The 21,136-nt window shown below is 61.7% G+C and overlaps 1 protein-coding gene across 4 annotated transcripts in view; it reads left to right on the top strand.

The window, feature by feature from the left end:
• The first annotated feature begins 264 nt into the window (after nt 1-264).
• The window catches only part of TNS1 (tensin 1), a 54,955-nt gene continuing 34,083 nt past the window's right edge, over nt 265-21,136 (top strand). The window contains exons 1-15 of one of the 4 annotated variants that reach the window (XM_040603578.1): nt 265-408; nt 8,248-8,286; nt 10,495-10,536; nt 13,322-13,371; nt 13,693-13,864; nt 14,230-14,280; nt 14,801-14,923; nt 15,162-15,226; nt 15,348-15,431; nt 15,555-15,667; nt 16,301-16,361; nt 17,593-17,668; nt 17,806-17,935; nt 18,311-18,376; nt 18,927-19,088. In XM_040603578.1, the coding sequence (XP_040459512.1) occupies nt 382-408; nt 8,248-8,286; nt 10,495-10,536; nt 13,322-13,371; nt 13,693-13,864; nt 14,230-14,280; nt 14,801-14,923; nt 15,162-15,226; nt 15,348-15,431; nt 15,555-15,667; nt 16,301-16,361; nt 17,593-17,668; nt 17,806-17,935; nt 18,311-18,376; nt 18,927-19,088 (1,261 nt within the window). In that variant the 5' untranslated portion in view covers nt 265-381. The remainder of the gene's footprint in view (nt 409-8,247; nt 8,287-10,494; nt 10,537-13,321; nt 13,372-13,692; nt 13,865-14,229; nt 14,281-14,800; nt 14,924-15,161; nt 15,227-15,347; nt 15,432-15,554; nt 15,668-16,300; nt 16,362-17,592; nt 17,669-17,805; nt 17,936-18,310; nt 18,377-18,926; nt 19,089-21,136) is intronic. The other 3 variants (XM_040603579.1, XM_040603581.1, XM_040603580.1) reach the window with 3 other exon arrangements.

Raw genomic sequence — 21,136 nt, 5'->3', positions numbered from 1 at the left:
GCTGGCGCCCCCGGGCTCCCGAGCCCCCGGACGCCCCGGGGGTGTGGAGGGGAGCGGGGGGGGCAGCGGGACCCCTCTGCGCCCCTCCATCGCCGGGGTCCCGCTTGCGGGGAGCGAAACCCTTCGGCTCTCCCCCTCCTTCCCTCCCCTCCCACCTCCCTCCCTCCCTCCCTCCTTCCTTCCTTCCTTCTCTAGGCTTGGCCCGGGGAGGGAGGGGGGCTCTGCCTGCAGTCTGTCTTCACGCCTGCCCGCCCGGGCGACGCCGGGCTCCCGCCTGCCCCCCCCCGGCCCCTCTGGCCGCCCCCGGCCGCCCCCCGCGCCCCCGGGGCCAGGTGAGGCTGCGCTGCCGTCCCTTTCGGATGTAGGCAGGCGAGACCCCGGATGGATTTCGGGAGCGTCATGAACCAGGTACGGGCAGGCTGCGAGGGCACGGGGGTTCGCAGCCCCCCCCGCGCAGGGGGGTGCTGCGAGGGGTGGCATCTCATCAGGGGGCGGGGGCCACGCGTGACATCCGAGCGGTGATGGGGTGCTGCGTGGCTGGGGGAGTGCTGCCCCCCCCGTGTTGGGGGGTCCCCAGTTGTCTGTCCCCAGAGGGGGTCTGGCGGTACGGGGGGGGCTTGGGGGGGGACAATGCGGTGCTCGCAGGGAGGAGGATTTGGGGAGGGGGTGAGGGCCGGCTTGCTGCCGGCTGGGAGCGGCGCCGGGGGGCCGTGACCCCCGTGCCCACCTCCCCGCCTCGCCGGGGCGGTGACCCGCAGGGTGCCCCGGGAAGGGGGGGGGGCAGAACACAGCCGCTGGGGTTTGCGTCCCCTCCGAAGTGCGTAGGGACCTGTCCCTGGGGAGCGGGGGCTGCGCGGGAAAGCGGGGTCCTGCCCCGGCACCCCGCTCCCGCCCCGCGGTCGGGTGGGCGATGCCGGGCGGGTGCCTGTCACCCCGGGGCGGGGGACACGGGAGGGGCAGTCCCTTGGCTGGGAGCTGTGGCAGCACATGGGTTAACCCCCCTCCCCTGTCCCGCCGCGGGACCGGCAATGGTTAAACCCCGGGTTAATGAGTGGCGAGGAGTCCGGCAGCCCCGGCGGGTGCCAGCCCCCCCCCGGGCAGGGACCCACGGCCCCTCCGCGCCGCTGGGTCCGCAGAGGGTTAAATCCGGCAGGGCAGGTCCCGGCGCAGATGTTTTTGGGCTGTGCTCCTGGGAGAGGAAACGGCCAAGCGAGGCATCAGCCCTCTTGGTTTTAAGGGGAAAACAAGAAAAAAAAGGGAACTGCTCCGTTCCCGGGGCGCCTGATCCCGCTCGGCGTCGGGGTCAGCCACCGGTGCGGGACTGGTGACCCCGGTGTGGGTGCTGGCGGGCAGCAGGCAGGGACAAGGGGGTGACAGTGGCAGTACCGCCCCGGGTCCTCGGACAGTGCTGGGGGTGGCATCTGCTGCGTGAGGAGTTCGGTGATGCTGGGGGGCCCCCAAGCAGGCACCCCTGTCCCTACAGCATGGTGGCACTGGGAGGGCTGCGTGCATCCTGCCTGCAGTCCGAAGCCATCCCTGGGGGTGACACCCCCGAGGAAAGCGGGTCAGGAGAAAATGAGCCCCCAGCCCATGCCTTCTCTAATGAAGCTTCTCTGTTAGCAGTGCCGCTGGCCGCTGTTTCAGGAAGGGCAGGGCTCCTGCTGCCCCGCGGGGCTGCTGCTTCCCCCCAGGCTGGGCACTGCGCCTTGGGGCTGTGCCACTCCCTGTCCCCCCCTTTTGGGGTCCCAAGCCAAGAGGTCTGTTTGCACCCTGACCTGTTTTGGGGGGCCTGTGGAGCAGAGCTGTGCCCTGCCCTGGGCCACCCTCCTGCTTGCTTTGCCACTGTCCCGTGCCCAGCCTCGTACAGCCCATCTCCAGTGCATCCCATCACAGTGCCGGCAGCCCTGGGTCAGTGCGGGAGCCGCCCCGCTGGGTGTTGGGGGGCAGGGAGAGCAGCCCCACAGCTCTGTCTCTGCTTCCCCCTTCTGTTCTGTGCTGTTCCCCCTGACAGATGGGGGACACTGTTTTTGGGGGTGCTGCTCAGCAGTTCACTTTCACTGCAGCAGATCCAGCTCCGTCCCATGGGGTGGGGACACAGCACTGACCCCAGTCTCCATCTGTTCAGGGCTTTCCCCCATGAGGGGAGCCCCCAGTTTCAGTGCTGGGGGGCACACACCCCCTGGGGCAGCCAGGGCTTGTTCTGGTGCCTTGACCACACAGGAGATGAGTCACAGCCCCATGGGCACTGTGAGTGACCCGATGCCCTGGGGCAGCCCAGAGCCTGCGGCAGAGCCTCTGCTCTCAGGGATGGGGCTCGCCTGGCGCCCCCCAGCATGGCCAAGGGCAGAGGGGGCCTGTGGGGCAGGGTCCCGCACAGGGCTCCCACCGGGCGCAGCCAGCCTGCCCGCTCGCCAGCCCTGTGCCAGCCAGCCCAGGTCGGAATCCATTTACTGACCAGTCTCCCATAGGAGAATCTGTGCCCTGGCCAATCCTGTGCTGGGATCGCTGCTCTGACCAATCCTGCGTGAGAATCAGTGCTCTGACCAATCCCGTGTCAGAATCCATGTATTGACCAATCCCATGGGAGAATCTATGCACTGATTAATCACATTTAAGAACCCATGTGCTGGCCAGTCCTGTGTGAGAATCCATGCGCTGACCAATCACATGTAAGAACCTGGGCATGGACCAATCCCGGTGAAGCCCCCTGCAGCAGACCCTGTCCCAGCCAATCCCAGTGTCACTCTGCTCCCAGCCAATCCCTGAGGCAGAAGATGCTCCCTGGCCAACGGCCTATTTGGGGCAGGGGGACCCCCGTGCCCTCTCTGGGGCAGGCAGGGTACCGTGACCCCGTGTGCTCCCTGGGAGCAGGGTGGTTGTGGGGTCCCTGTGGGACCAGGGTGAGGGGTGTCCCCACTGTGGGGTCGCAGCAGCCATGGGTGGGTGCCGGTGGCAGGGCATGGCCAGGGCTGTGGGGCCAGTGCCAGGCAGGCGCTGGCCCATGGGGCTGGATCCAGACCCGCTGCCTGCAGATGTTGCCTTTTTTAGGCACTGGAGCACAGCACATCCTTGCCTGTGGCCGGCCCCGTGCCGAGCCAGTGCTCACTGGCAGAGCGGGCCAGCCCCTGTACTGGGTGTGTGGTGGCACCTCTGTCCCCTTCCTGAGCCCCGAAACTCCTTTTCCCCCTAAACAGGCCCAGGGATGCTGTCTTCTCCCCCTTCCCCTAGTAGGCACTTGGCAGTCTTGGGGCTGATTGCTCAAACTCCCCTGGAGCTGGGACCTGCCCTTATTTGGGTTGAAACCAAGGTTATTTTGGTGCTGCTGCCTCCATTGCAACCCCTTGGAACTTCCCTGCGCATTGCCTTTGCTGTCCTGTGCTGTGTCCCAGTGCCGGGGCTGCTGGCCTGGCCAGCTGTGGGCTGCTGGGGGCCCTCACCCTTCTGGCTATGCTGTGGATCCCGGGGTGCATCAAGGTGCCAGTGGTGGCCCCCAGGGCAGGGTGGGGTGGCTGGTGTCCCCCATGGTATCTCAGCCCTGATCTGCAGGGCTGGGCGCACCAGGTAACCTCTGTCCTGTCTCTGCTGCCGCCTTCCTGGCGGGGACGGGCCATGAGGCGGCTCCCTGGGGACATACCAGGGACGGGGGACACACACACACATGGGGAGACAGAGGGGATGGGGTCTGTCACAGCTTGGGGGACATCCCTGCCATGGTGGTGGCTCTTTGCTGTGCAGTACCCTCCCCAGGTACCATCAGCATCTCTTGGGCAATGCAGGGATGTGGCAGCCTGGTGGCCTCTGCCTTGGCTTGGGTGCTTCCCAGCATCCTGGCACAGAGGGGATGGCACGGTGACAGTCCCTGGCCCAGCTGCGAGGCGGGCTGGGGATGCTCAGAGGGAAGCCTGGGAGTGGCAAGACCTCTGTGCCCCGGCATCAGCCTAGCCTGACTCACCCTGAGCTGCTGGCCGAGCTGCTGGCCAAGCCGCTCCCCTGCCCTTCGGCACAGCCGCCAGTTACCCCCGCCTGAGAGGAGAACCCTCAAAAGCAGCAGAACCCCTGTGCACTGGTGGGGGCAGAGAGGGGCTGCATGGTGCAGGGGTGCTGCCTGCTCCCCAGGACCCCCGTGCCAGGGGGCTGGGGCTCTATGTGGCTGCCCCGTGCTTTGCATGCTCGGGCTGTGCTGGGCAGGGTGGAGCTGGGGCAAGGGGGGAGAGGGTGTGGATGGAAACATGCTGTCCTCCTGCCGGGGACTTGTTGCATAAACAGATTTACTAGAGCTGTGAGAAATCTGAGGGCAGGAGCAGGCAGCACGTGGTGTTGGTCAGGGGGGACCTGCCCCCTGTGCTGGGCGGGGGGTGGCTGGAGGGGCTCTCTCTGAGCCTGAACCCTGTAGTCCCTTATAGTTAGCTGTGGGGAAGGATGCTGCAGCTGGTCCCACCAGGAAGGGGCAAACAGGGGTGCTGGAGAGGGGAAAACCTTCCCTGGTGTCCCCAACTTGCTGGCCGAAACAAGTCCCTTTAAAGTGCTTTCTACTGTGGGGTGCCAGAGCAGGGCTCCTGCTCTGCCCCACATCATGGCTAAGAAGGGGTTTGGCAGGACTTGGTGGCTGCAGCAGGGCTGGAGGGGCTGGCAGGCAGGGGAAGGGCTCTGGGGCCAGCTGAGAGGTTGCTGTGGCCTATGGCTGTCCTTGAGACCCCCTCCCTGCCTGGGGCAGGGTCTCAGGGTGAGCAGAGCCGTGGGGTGCGTGGGGAGGTGATGCGTAGCCTTGGCTGGGATGTGGATGACACAAAGTTCAGGTGACCTTGCTAGGGAGGAAGAGGTCCTTCATGGGGTGATGTGGGACCCCATGAGGTTCCCCGTGGGGTGACGTGGGCTGGGCTGGTATCAATGCCACCCCAGAGTCATCCTGCAGGATGCCAATCTGGCCACTGAGTCACCATCCTCTTTCACAGCCACGTTTCCATCCTGCAGGGTGGTTTGGGTAGGGGACCCCCTCCCTGGGGGCTGGAGAGAGGAGGGTGCCTTCCTCCCCTCTTTTGGGGTCCAAATCCCTTCTGGGTAGGGAGGCCAGGAGGGCTGTGCCTGCCTGATGTGGGCTTGGTGCCAGGGGTCCAGGATGCTGGGGGTGTCCCTTTTGGCAGCAAGTCTCTGACTCTGACCGCGCCAGCTGGGCTGGCTTGCTGGCCTCTCAGTGCCTGGCTATGGGAAGCAGGCGTGCCTGGGGTCCGTGGGAGCGCCAGGGTGGCTAATGCTGCGTCTGTTCCCGGCATCGTAAGGGTCAGCACTGGCCCGGATATTGGCCGGCTCGGGAATGTTTATCGGAGCTCCTGGGGAAGGGAAAAACAAAAAAACACCACCAAAAGGAAGGGATATGCGTCAGAGGTGGGCCCGCGTCGTCCACCGGCAGCCGGGCAGGCCATGCTGTGGGCTGTGGGCCAGCACTCGCCCGGCTCCGGCAGCCTGGCTGGGGGGACCCCTGCGTTCCCCCAGCCCACCCTGTGCCCAGCTCTGTGCCGACCCAGCCCGCTGCTGAACTGAAGGGCCCCTCCATGGAGGTTTGTCTCCCCCCAGCCCCGCTGGCATCCCATGGGCTGGGGCTACAACCCGCGGGGAAGCTCTGGCTGGAGCAGGACCTGATGATGCCCCTGAGCACCTCCGCAGCTGCAGGGTTTGTTTTGCTGAGGGAGGAGGAGGGAGAGGAAGGCTTTAGGAGGTGGGGAGATGCAAGAGAAGAAGGCTCTGGGGTGTCTCATTCCCAGTATGTGGTGGATGTTTGCATTCTTCTGGCCTTGCTCAGTGCTTGTGAACTGGTGCTGAAGTCCCGGAGGGGACCTGGGCTGCAGAGGCTGGTCCCTGAGCTGCAGCTGGTAGGCTTTAGTGGAGGAGGGCTCCCATGCGCTACTCTGCCCTGGGGCAGTGTGGTCAGGGGCTGTCAGGAGTTTGCCAGCCAGCAAGGGTTTGCCAGCCAGGTGTTTACTTCTGGGCTTGGACATCTCGAGGGTATCGAGTTTCTCTAGGTATGGTGACAGCTCGCTGTAAGAGAGCAAGCCCATCACTGCTTTCCAGGGGAAGACTGCTGGGAGTGCCCAACCCTTTAGGAGACATCAGAGAGTCCCCACCACTTGTGGCCATGGAACCTTGTTTCCTGGGAAACTGATGTTGCTGCTTGGCAAAACCCGGGTCTCAAGGCAGCGGTTTGCAGGATGTGGCTGCTGGGAAGGATGGGGCTGCAACCTGGGGGGCCGGGTGGGCGGGCAGGGGGCCGTGGGGGGCTGGTAGGGTGGGCGGCAGCCCTGCTGCGCCTCGTTCCTCACATTCCTGGGCAGGGCTGCCGGGCAGCAGGGTCGTGGCAGTGGGAGCTTGGCGTCAGGAATGCAAACACCGGTGTGGGGGGGAGAAGAAAGGCTGCTGTGTCTGCCGTGGTGAAGCAAAGCCTGGACCAGGGGTGTGCAGGTCCCGCTTACTTTCCCACCCCTCCCTGCACTGGGGAACGTGGGGGTCCCTGAGGACGGAAGTGGCGGCAGCCCTGGGGGTTGTCACAGTCCTGTGTGGGGTGAAGCTCTCACCAGTCCCATGGGGCAGAAGGGATGTTCCCGCACCCCTGAGTCAGGGGCTCAGCTTCCCTAGGAAGGAGTCTGTTGCCTGAGGCAGGGTTCTTCCCTCTTCTTCTTGAACCCAGTGTGTGTGTGAGCCAAAGTTGAGAGAGGGATGGAAGCTGAAAACAGTGTTATGTGCCTGCAGTCCTTGTAAAACTGCTTTTCTGGGATGAGAGAGTGCCATACAGCCTGGGATGGTGTCTCCTGTGGATGGGAGGAGCAGTACTGGGTGAGCACAAGCCCACGTTAGACATCAGAGAATCTACTAGGACAGGGAGATGCAACCACAGGCACCCCGGTTTTCTCCTTTCTCCAGCTGAAGGAGCTTTCATAGCCTGCAAACCTCCAGGTGCCGACTGCAGAGGAGGGCTGGGTATGGACCCTACCTGTCTGTGGGACTGGCGTGTCCCATGGTGGGGGAGCTGCACATCTCCCTCTGTCACTGGCGTCGGGAGTGGGGGTTGAGTGGGGGCTGGGGGCCCTCAGTTGAGCATCCCATGGGGAGGAGCGTGGTGGTGTGCAGGGCACGGTGCAGCATAGTACTGCACGGCCCTTGCTGGCCCCGTCCGTAGCGGCTCACTGCCGGAGAACATTCCAGGGAGGCTGGCGCAGGGCCAGCGCCGCGGGGCAGGGAAAGGGGCCTTTTATGGAAGCATTTCTGCATTAGAATAAAATCATAATAATAATGTGCAGGGGAAGGGAGCGGGAGGAGGAACAACAACAATCCCTGAAGAAAACAGGGAGGCAGGATGGGAACTGGCCGGTGGCTGGGGAGGGGGCAGGCACTGGGCATCACCCTGTGAGGACCAGGATGGGGTGGGACCCAGGTGCTCCGAGTGGGGTGCTTGGGACAAATCCTGCTTTTTATAGCCCAGGGCAGGGGAGTCTTGAGCAGCATGGGGAGGTGTCCCTGTGCTGCCATGGTGGAGGACCAAGCCTTGAGTTGTTTTTGGTATGTTGGCTCAGTTCTGGGACCAGGCAGGAGATGGCTGGCTGGGGATCACTGGTCCTGGGGACACGGGGGGCATTTGGAGGGGACAGAGTGCCCTGAATCACACCCTCCTGCTACTGCCGGCATCTCTGGGCCAGTGTGGGGTTGGGGCGGCTGTTCCTGCTGCCCCCGGCACCAGCAAACAGGGCGCTGCCTCTCCCACCCTGGCGTGCTGCTGCTTCCCGGGCGGACTGGGGTGCACACAAAACCCAAGGTTAATTGTCAGTAATTGCCGCTGGTAATTAAGGTAACAATAGCTGGGCTGTTCAGCTGGCGGCTGCAGGAGCGCTCACGAGGCCGGGCTGGGGTTTGTTCCAGGAGCTGCTCTTGGCACCAGGCAGCTGCCCCGTGCCGTGCCCGCTGTGCCCACCCAGGGCTGGGGCTGCCCGGGATCCCTGGCTGAGTCTGAATGACACGGCCGCCATGGCCCTGAGCCCGCTCCTGTTACCAGGGAGCCCAGCCTTGACCTTGGGATGCTGCCCGTGTTCCTGCCCAGAGGTGGCAGGGCCACGGGTCACGAGTGCCCCTGTCACTCCCTTGGGTGGGCACTGGGTTTGCTCGTGGTAGGGGTGTGGATGTGGCAACCCAGCCCCTTCCCATGCCCCTTGCTGGCCTGGGGGCTGCAGAGACTAATCCTGGCCCTCTTCTGCTTTCTTGCAGGCTGTGACCCCCTGCTCCCCTGCTGTCAACTATGAGCTGGTAAGTGAGCCCTCGCCGTGAGCCATGGGTGTCAGGCAGGGCTCTGAGTGCACTGGGTGGGACCAGACACCCTGTTCTCTACTGGATGTGGGGCTTTCTCTGCCTGGGGGCTTCAGGGTTTTAGTCCTCTTCCCCCAAAACCACAGGGGTCCTGTGCTGGGGACAATGGCACTCTCCATTTTGGTGCTGTGCCCCCCCAGCATGGCTGGCTGCAGGGCATCCCATGTCTGAGCAGCATGAGTTGGGGCAGCTCAGCCATCACAGGATTTCTGGAGCTGGAGCTTTCAAGAAAGAGGGGCTTGCAGGGCTGCTGGGAGGGACAGGCAGGTGGGACGTGACCAGCCTGGGTGCTGGGGTCCCCCGGCGCCAAGGGCTTCCCCTCCCTGGCCAAAGCTGGGGCGGTTTCTTGCACGCCCGGAGATGACTCTACCAGATGTGCCTTTGGCTCAAGGCTGTGCATTTGCAGCCCTTGTTGTTGTCACCCTCTTCTTTTGTCCCACCTGGGGACCTTTAATGAACAGCTGGGGCCAGGGCGATGCACAGCCCTGCCCACCCTGTCCTCCCTGTCCTCTCTGGATACTGGGAAAACAGCTGGGTGCCCCATCTCTGTTCACGCCATCCTGGGGAGGCTGGGCACAGGGGTGCTGGGTGGGCAGCCCTGCTCTCTTGCTGTGCTGCTCCAGCTGGGCCACAGCAGGGCTCTGGGCATGGCAGGGCACTGGGATGGCACTGGGAGCAGGACCATGCTCGGGGCAGAGGTTTGGGAAGCGTGGCACAGCGGTGGCCACCAGACAGCATCTTGCCAGCAGAGCAGCCCTGCTGCCCCATCCCCAGCCTGGCTGTGCCCATGGCAGTGGGCAGAGTGGGCACGTGGTGGCAGGGAGGCTGGCATTGCCCGGGGCCAGCGCAGCTGCCTTTCCTTCTTGCTCCAGACGTGTGCCAAGGCTTGCTGGGGCAGGCGCTGGGGAGAGGAGGCCCTGGCAGGTTTCCAGCTCTGGGTTTGGCAGCCTGGCAGTGCTGGGGTGGCTGTGCCCTATACAGGAGCCCTGGGCTGGGCACCCCATAGCCGGGCAGGGGTCTCACCTATAAAGTGGGTTTAGGGGACGGCCCCCTGCTAGCTCATGGGGGCAGTGCATGAGCCTGAGCGAGCGAGGGGATGGGGTGAGAGCAGCGTGTGCTGCCCGCCCCAGGGCCCCGCAGTGGTTATCTGCCCCAAGTTTAATCTCTGCCTGCACCCCCCACCCCTGCCAGCCTCCTCGGGCACTTATCACCAGCAAAAACGTGTTGATTTAGAGCTGGGACCGTTACTGCGGCTTTAGGAGGAAATTGAAAGGGGTTTGCCCTGTCCTATGGCTGGAAATGGCAGGCCTGGCCTTGCTGCCAGGACCGGAGCAGCCCAGTCTCGGGGGTCCCATCAGTCCCCCTGGTCTCAAGACCCCCAAAGGCCACCCAACTGGGTCCCTTTGCCATGCCACCCCCAGGGATCCCAACCAGCTGTCCCTCGGCAGAGACATCAGTCCCCTGCTCCCTATATTTGGGGTCCGGACACTCTTCCTACCCCAGGAAGTTAATTCCTGTCCCCAACCCCATTTCAAAGCTCTCCGTGGACTCCAGTGGCATGTCACCAAATTTGCCCCTTTTTGGAGCATCTTGAATCCCCACTCCGCTCCCACTGGGGTCCTTCACTGGCCCTGTGGCGTCAGGTTTTTCTCTGGGAGCTGGGCTTGCTGGTGGCTGGTGGCCAGGCTGGGTGTGGGGCTGTGCTGGGCTCGCCCCGTTGTTTACCTCCTGGCTGTGAGGTCTGACCATGGAGGATCCATATGGGATCCCAGAGGTGTTGGGGGCACCAGGTGCCTGTCATAGGGTGGGTGCAAGGTTTGGCCAAGCACTCCCCATCTACAGCAGCAGTCCAGTTTGGGGGTTGACTGCTGGGAGGCAGGACTGCAGCATCCTTGGTACCCAAGCATTGCCCCGCCTCTGTGCTTGGGTTTCGAGGGATTCCTGACCTTTAGGAAGAGTGGACATGTTGGCAGGCAGGGAAGGAAACGGGACTGTGGCGCATTTCCTAGGAAGGGCCAGAAATAGTCAGGGGGAAACTTTTGACCCCGGTCCCTGCTATGTGTGTGTGTTTCTCTCTCACTATTTTTCTCCTTCTGTCTCGCTTGCCTTTTTCTCACCTTCCCCTTCCTTCTGATTGCCTGTCTGCAGCCATCACCGGGGGAGAGCATCACGAAGCAGGTAGATGCTTTGGTAAGTGCTACCAGTTGAGGCTGATCTCTGCTTAGAGACTGTGGGGGGGTCACTTGTGCCTGTCCCATTGCTGCAAGCACCGCCCCCCCAGCCAAAATCCCTCAGCCTGGGATGCCCTTGTGGTCCTCCAACATCCCTGGGATCCCCCAGCCCTCCCTCCCTGCCAGTCAAGGTGATGGTGGCCATGCCACAGGCCAGGTGAGGTGCCCAGGAACAGTGGCAGAGGCAGTGGCACAGCCCAGCGGAGAGGGGGCTGGGGCTTTTGCTGCAAAGCCGTCTTTCCTGTCTCAAAGCTGGGGATATGTTATTTAATCTGTGGACATGAAATTGCTAAGACAGTGTAGACAAACGCATTGCCAAAGTCAACGTGGATGGCTTCCCCCTGCCCGCAGCTAGCTTGCTGGCCTCCCTGCGTGCTGGGGCTGGGACCCAAGGGATGGAGGCAGAGTGGTTCCCACAAGGAAGAGGGTGAAAGCCTTCCTCACCTGGGAGCTGACTTTGCCCCATCCTTTTGGTTGTCCAGGCCATGTTTCCAGCCTCTCTTCAAACTGCAGGAAGAGCATACACAGCTAGAAAAATCCAGTGAGACAGTCAGGAGCCCCTTTTGCCAGCTTTGCTCTCTTTTGTGGAAGTTTCCTGGTATTTCTGCAGGCTCTCTTGTGCCTCGCATCACCGTTTCCAAGCAGAAGGGAATTGCAGGTTTTGGATGCTGCCCAGAGCCTGGGGACACTCTTGAGCCAGCCTGGGGCTGGGAGGCAGATGCTCAATGGGGCTGGCAGGGGAGTCTTCAACCCAGCGTGGCGGGGACCACATGCTGGCTGGACTGGGACATACTGGTTTGGCTGAGATCTCTGCTCCAGAGGGGACCTTTGCAGGGTTGCCCAGACTGGTAGCGGGCAGAAGTGTTTAATAATGTGAGTGTTTGCTCCTATCAGCTGATCGTGGGCTGACTCTTCCTTGTGCAGGGGTTGGCAGCAGAGACAGCAGCGTGGCTGCGGTTAGATCGGTGGCGGGCAGCAGGGCAGAGCCGAAGGGCTCCTGTGGGGGCGGGGGACACTGAAGGGCCCTGGCTGCAGGCACCCACTCCCCGGGACTGGGGGGCTGCCAGGAGTGGAGCCACCGTGCCATGGAAATGGATTAACAAGGGTCTTGCTGCCATCAAGGTATGGAGAAGAGGGAGGGAGAGGAGCTGTGGTGTCCCTGCCTTGCTCACCTTCTGTGCCTCAGTTTCTCCATGTGGGAGAGGGGGGTGAGTCCTGGTTGCCCCGTGTCAGCTCCTCTGTTGGGCAAGGCTGCAGTTTGGGAGGCTGCTGCGACGGGGTGAGGTGACAGGGGCTGATGGGGCTCCCCTGGCAGGCAGGTGTGGGTGGGGGACCCCAGACCTCTTCTGCTACAAAAGTTTGGGGCCGAGCAGAGCCTGCGGTGGGGATCCCATCTCAGTCACTGGTCGGTAAGGCAGGGACAAGCCCATAGTCAGGGTCAAGCTTGCTCCATGCACCCTGGCTTTGCCCAGGAAAGGTCATACCTCTCTTTTTGCTGTGTTTTAACTCCTTTCCTGCAGCGATGCTGGGGGGTTTCTGGGGTGAGCGAGCAATTTGGGGCCCTGGGAGGGGATTGTTACTGCTGCCTGAGCACCCCTGGGCACTCGGGCAGGGCTGCCACCTCCCAGAGTGGCTTCAGCTGGGAGGGGAGACCGTTGTCCCCGGCCCTGCAGGCTGCTGAGCCTGGCTCCGCTCTGCCGGGCAGCCTGACCTTGAAAAGGGGACGCGAGGCTGATGGAGGGTGACGCCAGCTGCCTGCGGGAGCAGCCCTGGGACCATGCAGAGTAGGAGATGGCAGGCGAAGGGTGCCGGGGAAGGCTCTACCACCTCATCTTGTCACCTCCAGTGTGTGGGTTGTTTGCTGGATGCTGCAGCCCTGAGAAGGGTGGCAGCAGGTCTCACAGCTCCGGGGACAAAAGGGGCATCCTGGGAGCCAGCTGTGGGCACATCTCTTGTTGCTGGATCCTTCCAGGGGCTTGGGACATGCTGCCTGTGCGAGATGAGTTTTTAAATGACTCCTGCTTATTAGCTGGAGATACTAAAACTAATGAGGTGTGAGTGTGTTTTTCCTTAGCGGTTTTTTTTGGAAACCCTGCTTTGTTTTTCGGCTGAGGTCATGAAGTCACTGAGCAAACCGGCTGCAGATGAAATTCTCGAGGCCGGAGAACATGCATAAATAGAAGTTTCCTGCTCCGAGAGCTCAAACATTTCCTCCTGGCGTTCGGCTCTGCAGAGCTGGGGCCAAAGCAAACCGTCGTGCCTGGCTGGCTCCTCACCGCTGCTCAGGCAGCAAACCTGCCCTTGCTTTGGGCAGGGCCAAAGCCGCTCTGTCCTTCTAGGTGTGTGCCCACAGCCTGGCTGAAACCAAGGGACTTGTGACATGCCTGAGACTGTCCCCCAACCCATGACATCCTCCTCAAAGCTCCTCTGGGACCCTGTGCCGAGGCACTGGCCCTGCAGTTCCCAAGGTGGCAGGTCCCAGCTGTGCTGGAGTTATGAGAGCTGGGTTTTACTTGTGGCCATGGTGGGGGGACGATGGCATCATCGAGGTGTTTGGTGCCACCGGAATGCTTAGCAGGTAGGATTTGGAGACAGTGATATTTTGGAGGTGTTACAGTGTGTGGTGCAGTGTGGTGGGAGTGGGATGCTCTAGCAGCACCATCGCACCTGGCTTTAGCAGGACCTCTGTGTTGGCTGTGGGCTGGGTCAGAGCAGTAACTTGCTTTCCCTCTTTGGTTCCTTAGGATGCCACAAAATCCCCCAGGAGCGGGCAGTCACGCCGCAAAACATCCAGGTAAATGCCTCAGTTTCCCCGTCTGGTGACCATAGCTGCCCTCCCTGAAACTCACTCACCCTGCCAATGTAGATGTGCTACATCTGGGAGACATTCCCAGTGGAGAAGACACAGGGGTTATGACCCCCTACCCTCAGCTTGGGGTCCCCAGTACACCCAAATGGGGCTGGGAATGGGGGAAAGTCTGCAGGCAGCCTTGCCGCTGCATCCCCATGTGTCCCAGCCTGCCTTGCTTAACCGCAGGGGCTGTGCAAGGTGGGGAAGGGTCACAGCATCCCCTCCCCATGCCGTGTCCTGACAGCAGTCTCTTCCTTAACCTAGGAGCATGAGCCTTGCCACAGCCATGGAGAGCAGCTGTGAGCTGGACCTGGTGTACATCACGGAGCGGATCATTGCCGTCTCCTACCCCAGCACGGCCGAGGAGCAGAGCTTCTGCAGCAACCTTCGTGAAGTGGCCCACATGCTGAAGTCCAAGCATGGGGACAATTATGTGGTGAGGGATGTGGCCCAGTACCCACCAGGCTGGGGAAGGGGCTGGGGTGCTCAGGCCCTGGGGCTGGTGCCCTGCGGGGGAGGGGTGCTGCATCCTTGCCTCTGGCTGGGCTTGACTCTGGTGATGGGCGTCTTTGCATCAAAATTGATGGATTTTTTTCCTTCCTTGAAGCTTTCCAGTCTGTTTTGGACCTCCTGGGAGTTTTTGACCATTGCATTGCCCTGTGGCAAGACATTACTTAGGTTAATGTGTCCAGGGAAGCCTGTCATGGGGTGATTTGTGGGGGCTTTATGCTAAGGAAGAGGTGAGAGGTGGCAGCGAGGGAGGAAAATGACTCTTCACCCTGTCTTTTCTCTTTCCTGAAGCTTTTCAACCTCTCTGAGCGGAGAAATGATATCAGCAAACTTCACCCAAAGGTGGGCCACAGTTGTGGGTTGCAGAGGGGCTCAGGGCTGTCTGTGGGACCAGCTCCTTGCTGCAAGCTGTTTTGGGGAGGAACAGCCACCCTTTCTATCCCACCCAGATGGTGGAGGAGCAGAGGGGGGAAAGCCCAGAGGAAAGCACCGGGACTTCCCAGTGAATTGTGGGGTCTCAGCTTAAAACACTCCCCCAGTCCCCAGCCCAAACCTAGCTGTTGGGGGCCTCTTGGAGACCTCCCTAAGGTGTCATCCCCATCCCTGTGACTGTGGGGGAGCCCTGGGCAGCTGAGCCGAGTGACCTGGAGTGGGCTGAGATCTGGGACCCCAATGCCCTTCCCAGGGCAGGGGTCTGGGCAGTGGGATGCAGGGTTGGGGAGAGGCTGGGAGCGGTATGTCTGGGCAAAATGGTGGTGCCCACACTGGGTATGTGCCCTAGGCTTTGCACACTGGCAGGCTGGGGACTACAGAGGGGGCAGAGCCCAGCATGATGTGACCCCTGGCTGTTCCCCCTGCCCAGGTGCTGGATTTTGGGTGGCCTGACCTGCACACTCCAGCACTGGAGAAGATCTGCAGCATTTGCAAAGCCATGGACACGTGGCTGAACGCTGCGGCACACAACGTGGTGGTGCTGCACAACAAGGTGGGCTGCACCCTGGGGCACACAGTGATGGGGGGCTGGGCAGGGCTGTGGGGCTGCAGGGACAGGGCTTAGAGATGTAGGGAATGTGGTGGTTTGTGGCCTGGGGTGTGGGTAAGTGTCAGCATGTGTGTGCCTGTAAGAACCGGTGTATGTGTGTGTGTGGGTTAGGGACTGGCTGTGCCCGGGTGCCTGCAGACACTGCTACCCCTGTGACACCCCTTCTGCTGTGTACCCACAGGGGAACCGTGGCCGGCTGGGGGTGGTGGTGGCTGCCTACATGCACTACAGCAACATCTCAGCCAGGTGAGAGGGACATGTGGTCCTGGGTTGGCCCTGGAGCACACTGCCGACCTCCATCGTGGCAGTGCTGGGGTGCTGGTGCCAATGCTTTCCTTCAATCTCACCTGCCCTTTCGTCCCCACAGCGCTGACCAGGCTCTGGACAGGTTTGCCATGAAGCGCTTCTACGAGGACAAGGTGGTGCCGGTGGGACAGCCATCCCAGAAGAGGTGGGTCCTGGCACGTGTTTACAGGTTGGGTTTTGACCCTGTGGCCCCGGTGGTTGGATGCAGGGGGCCAAGGTGGGTGCTTTGCTGTGGGTCCTGCCCCTGAGCTGCCTGTCTGCCCTCCAGGTACATCCATTACTTCAGTGGGCTCCTCTCTGGCAGCATCAAGATGAACAACAAGCCTCTCTTCCTCCATCATGTCATCATGCACGGCATCCCCAACTTTGAGTCGAAAGGCGGTAGGTGCCCCTACACCTCCCCCAGCCTGGTCCCACACTCACACCCCTGCTCCGTGCTGCCTGGCCAGGCTTGCTCTCCGTGGGGGATATTTTCCACAGTTACCTCAGCAATCTGAATTTCTCTTTCCTTCTCAGGGACTGTGCACTCTTATTAGCAGGGTGCTACTCTTTCCCACAGTGATGCCCTCGGGGAGCTGCCCCCCCACCTCTGGGCCCTAACCTGAGCTGCAGAGTGGCAAGGCTTTTTCCAATGGCTTTTGGGAGGATGGCACCAGATTGGGGTCGGGGTTTGGGATGCGGTACCACACCTGGTGCTGGAACCCAGAAGTGGTTCCTTGCTCAGAGACCATCATCTCACCTCTGTTCCCAGCCTAGCAATTACCCCAGGTCTTACAGGAGCCAAGCTGCTCTTTCCCTACAGGAAACTACAGGGTCTTTCCCTCTTTCCCACCCCATCCAGAGCATCCCTTTTTGCCCATCCCAGATGTTGCCCATGGCCGGTGTGGGGAGTGGCTGTTTGCCTTGGCTCCTTCCCTGTTTGGATTTCTCCCCCGTGACTAATCCCTGCCCTGGCCCCTCCGCCCTGCCGGCTAACAGCAGTGCGCCTTCTCTCCCTGCCTTGATGTCTTCCAGGTTGTCGGCCCTTCCTGAAAATCTACCAGGCCATGCAGCCCGTCTACACCTCGGGGATCTAGTAACTATCTCCTCACCATGGGGCTTTTGTCTTCCCCAGCACCGGGGGCTTGGCAAGTGGAGAGAGATGGAGAGGGTCAAGGCCAAGACCCCAGCGGTCCCCTGCCCTGTGCTTAGTCTGTTTGGGGTCCAGGGAACTGAAAAAAAAGGGGCTTCCTTTTCCTTGGAGGTGGTAACTGGCTATACTGGGCCGTACTGGGCCCTTCTGCTGGGAGGGCTGTAGTGACTCTGTGTATCAGCAGAGGGAGCCTGGGGCTGCGCAGAGCCTGGGGCTGGGTGTCCCTGGAGGGAGCGAGAACTGGGGTGGGGACACCTCCCTGGGAGATGGAGGCGTTTCTCCTCTCCCTGCCCAAAGAGCTGCTCCTCTTGCCAGAGATTAGTCTTAAAAACCCTCTTTCTTTGCCCAGAAAAAGTTTCCCCCCATTTTAACCACCCCACGGTTTACCCAACACCATTTTCAGACACTGTTCCCGGGAGCAGGCAATGGTGAAGGCAAGGCAGGAGCCAATTTCTCCAGCTGCCCAGATGCTCTGCTGGGGCCATATCCCAGTCTGGGACCAATCCTGGCTCCCCTGGAGGGAACAGAGTGCTTTGTTTCAGGGGTATTCCCACTTCACCCTCCTGAACCAGAATCTCCCTTCCCTACAGCTGGGCATCCCTGTTAGCTGAGATTTAGTGCCGACTCAGCCTTACCTTTCAGCTTTTAATAGATCATTTATGGGATGCCAGTAATAAACTCCAGGTTTATGTTGCCTGTGAAATCCCCACTCCTTTCTTCACTCATCCCCTGCTGCCAGCGCCACCACCCAAAGGCAGCCCCTTGGCGCCCTGGGGAGGGGAGGGCTTCCATCAGGGAAATGGAGGCAGGGATGAGAGCCTTCCCTGAGAGCCCTCCCTCCATGTCCTGTGCCCCTCTCGACTCGTGGTAGCCGGGCAGATGGCTGACAGCCCAGCCTCAGCACTCCGACCCTGGTCAAACCCACCCACCCACCCAGCATTTTCAGCACCCTCATTGAGCTGTGCCTCAGTTTCCCCTTCCTGTCCTCCTCTCCCGGGGAATGGGTGCCCCTTGGGTTGTTAGATGGGACCCCCCTCTGTCGCCAAGAGGGCTGACTCTGGGCTTTGCACCTTCCCTGGCTGGGTTTGGGTGGAAGGACTGGTTGAGGTGGTGCTGGGACCTCTGGGGAAGCTCTGCACCACAGCTTACATCCTCCTGCCATCCCTCTCTGCAGCAATGTGCAAGGAGACAGCCAGACGGGCATCTGCATCACCATTGAACCTGGCTTGCTTCTCAAGGGTGATATCTTGGTAAGGAGCCTCGGCTCAGCCCCCTGCACAGGGAGCAGCCAGGGGTTGGGTGGTCCTCGTGCCTCGGGACCCTCTGGTTCCTCTTTGCTCAGCTCTGGGAGCTCGTCCTGACAGCCTGTCCCCACTCCCCTCTGCAGCTGAAGTGTTACCACAAGAAATTTCGCAGCCCAACCCGTGATGTGATTTTCCGCGTGCAGTTCCACACATGCGCTGTGCATGACCTTGATGTCGTCTTTGGCAAGGAGGACCTGGATGAGGCCTTCAGAGGTAGCCGCCCCACCACCTCCTCATTCCAAACTCCTTCCTCCTTCCACCCCTCTGATGCTGCTCCCATCAGAGGACATCTGGGCACCCACCCCAAATCTGCCCCTGACAAAGCAGGGCACCCCTTCTCCATTGGCAGGGTGTGGTGATACTCAGGGACCGGTGGCAGCATCATCCCCTTCACTGCCAAAACTGGTATTGATGTGGAAGGGCTGCCTCAGGATTGGTTTGGGGGCTGAGATGCACTGCTCCATGCTGGGATGTCCTCTACCAGCTCTCAGCCTTGAGTTGGCCTGCAGGCCTGTTTGGGGTTGCTATCTGGGTGCTGTTGGGAGGATGGATGGAGACGGTCCCTTTGCTCTGCTCTCTCCCTGGCAGATGAGCGCTTCCCTGAGTACGGGAAGGTGGAGTTTGTGTTCTCCTATGGCCCTGAGAAGATCCAAGGTATGGCTGATTCACTGCTGCGTGATTCGGAGCTGGATGCTCGTTCCTTTCCCACTCCCCAGCTCTATCCCTTGCTGCCTTCCTTGCAACCTTCCCTTGTCCCATTTGCAGTCCCTTTGTCACCAGGGTGGGATGAGGGGTCCAGGCAATGATGCTGACCTAGGGGCACCCCTGGGTGCCCTATCGCTTTCGCTCTCTTCCCCAGGAGGCTGCTCTCTGCAACGCTTGCTGGTCTGGGAGAGAGCGAGGGGGTGCTTGGAAACACAGGACCCCCTGCCCAAAAAGCACAGACCTAGTCACACTTGCTGTCTGCCTGTCCCTAGGCAATTCCAAAAGCCCCAGCCAGCTTTGCACGTCTTGTTTGTGGGTCTTGGTGTACATCCCATAACGATCCATCTCTCTTGGTGGCCCTGTTCCTACCTGACACTCCTGCCTTGCCCTACAGCTGCTGCCCTTTTCCCCTTGCCTGCACCTTCCCTCCATCTTCTCCCCCTGTCCCACCCATGGTGGCTCCATCATCACCCTGACTGACTGTCCTGCCTCTTCCCAGGCATGGAACACCTGGAGAACGGGCCCAGCGTTTCTGTGGACTATAACACATCTGATCCGCTCATCCGGTGGGACTCCTACGAGAACTTCAACATTCAGCGTGAGGACAATGCGGAGGGTACCTGGGCTGAGCCACCCCTGCCCGGCAAGAACCTGGAGAAAGGTTAGGGCTCACGGGCGGTTGTGGCCAAAGTGTCCCCATGGGAAACCCGTGCCCCCGCCCTGAGGGAAGGGGATGCTGATGTGCAGCAGAGCTGTAGGTGAATGGCTGCTGCTGGGAGGAGCATGCCCACGGGATGGGAGAGGACGATCCTGGTGGACTTCCCCTCCTGCTGCGGTGCCAGGGAGCACAGGCTCTTTTTTTGCTGCTTTTGCTCTCAAAGCCCTGTTTGCACAGAGCAGGTTCCAGCCCTGGTTTATGTCTCAGAGCTTTGGGAAACCCAAACCCCAGGTCTGTTGGGAGCAGGACCTAACGGAACTCCCAGGTCCTTTTTCACAGTGCCAGCATGGCAGGACATAGCTGTGCCTCAGTTTCCCCTGGGGGATGAGGATGCCTCACTGGCCCTGGAGGGTCTGCACCATTGCTTGAAGCTGAGAAAAGCCCCTTGAGCACCCATCCGGATGCAGCAAATCGGCCACTCTCACCCGCTTGGCAGGAACAGGCAGTACTTTTATGTCAAAGGGTGGTGGGCCCCTGTCCCGGCAGTGAAGCCACCTGTGGCTGAGCAGATGCCTGAGCTTTCCTGGCCTGGTCCGGACAGGCATCCCAGTAGTGAGGACAGCTGCGATCCCCGATGTCCCTGAAGGTCACCGGCTGCTCTGAGGGAGAGCTGTGGGCAGCTGGGCTTGCTGGGGAGGGTGGGGTCTCTGGGTCTCTGGGGTGGGTGAGGGGGTCTCTGTTCACAGTGAGGACTTGGGGCCAGACCCCAGGTGGCTGTGCGGCACTGGCACGGGCACCTGCCTTGGCACAGGGCAGTAAACAGGCAGCTGGTGACACATGGGCTCAGCTATGCAGCAGGGAGCTGTGGGTCCAGCCCAAGGGGAGGGGACGTGTGTCCCCACCGTGAGCTCAGACCATGACTCTGCCCCTGCCCCGAGCTGGCAGGACAGGCTGGCAGTCCCCTTCTGCATGTAGAGACCTGAGTGCCTGTGTCCCCTCTGGCCCCAGGGCAGAGCTGCCGCACTCCCAGCCCCTTGCAGGGCTGCAGAGGTACCCCAGGGGTCCTCTCCATCGCCTCCTGGGGGTCTCGGCAGGTGTCAGGGCTCCAGAGGTCCCTCCATGCGCTGCCTGGGCTGTCCCCCTTGGAGGGATGGTGGTGATGGGGAACGAGGGCACCTTGGATTTGCAGACACTGCCCCAGTTTGGGGATGAGCTGGGACTGCCAGAGGATGAAGTGGCAGGCGGGAGGCCGCCCTCTGAGCCGTGCCAGCACAGGCAGCGGCAAGACAGCCCATCTATTGGGGTCTCCCCTGGCTGCCCCATGGGGCACCTTGAGCAGTGGTGGAGAGAGCCAGCACGGGCTCAGGGGGCTTTCATCTTCCTCCCTCTCTGTCGGCACTTTTCCTTTTCTCCAGCCCGTTCCAGGCTGGGATGGGGACCCTGGTGCCTGGCTGTGCGAGGGGGGTCCCTGTTTGTGGTTGTTCTCGCCTTATTTGGTCAGGGAATTGCACGCCACATTTTTGGCACCACCAGGCGCGAGCGAGCGGCAGCCGGGGGCGGAGGGGGGTGAGGCTGGCACCAGCACCCACGCCGGGGTGGGATCAGCCGCGGCTCCTCATCCCTGCCATTGCCTGTCCCGGCTGCTCCGCGAAGGCTCCCTGCAGACTGGCGCCGCAGACCGGGCCGTCGGGATCGGGATCGCCTGCCAAACGGTGGGTCCCCCCTGCGCCGCGTCTCTGCTGGTTGCAGCTGCTCTCAGTGGAGGTGGATGCCCTTTCTCCGGCAGCTTTGTCTCAGTGTGGGGCACACATATGGGCTGGGGGGGTGCCTGATGGAGAGGGATGACCCTGTGGGACCCCAGACCTGGATGAGCAGGTGGATGGCTGGGCATGGTCCTGTCCTCGTGTTCCCCTTGCCTCTGTTGTCCCTATCCATGGGGGCTTGGGAAAGGGGAAACTGAGTTGCAGCAGGTTTGCCACCTGACTGAGCTCACCCAAGCCAGGGGGCACGAGAGGGGGATCTGAACCCCCACGTCTTGCTCTCTGGCTGAG

The sequence above is a fragment of the Falco naumanni genome, chromosome 8 (genome assembly GCF_017639655.2).
Source record: "Falco naumanni isolate bFalNau1 chromosome 8, bFalNau1.pat, whole genome shotgun sequence".
Taxonomy (NCBI): Eukaryota; Metazoa; Chordata; class Aves; order Falconiformes; family Falconidae; genus Falco; species Falco naumanni.
The sequence above is the reverse complement of the archived record's forward strand: the minus strand, read 5'-3'. Positions and strand labels throughout refer to the sequence as shown.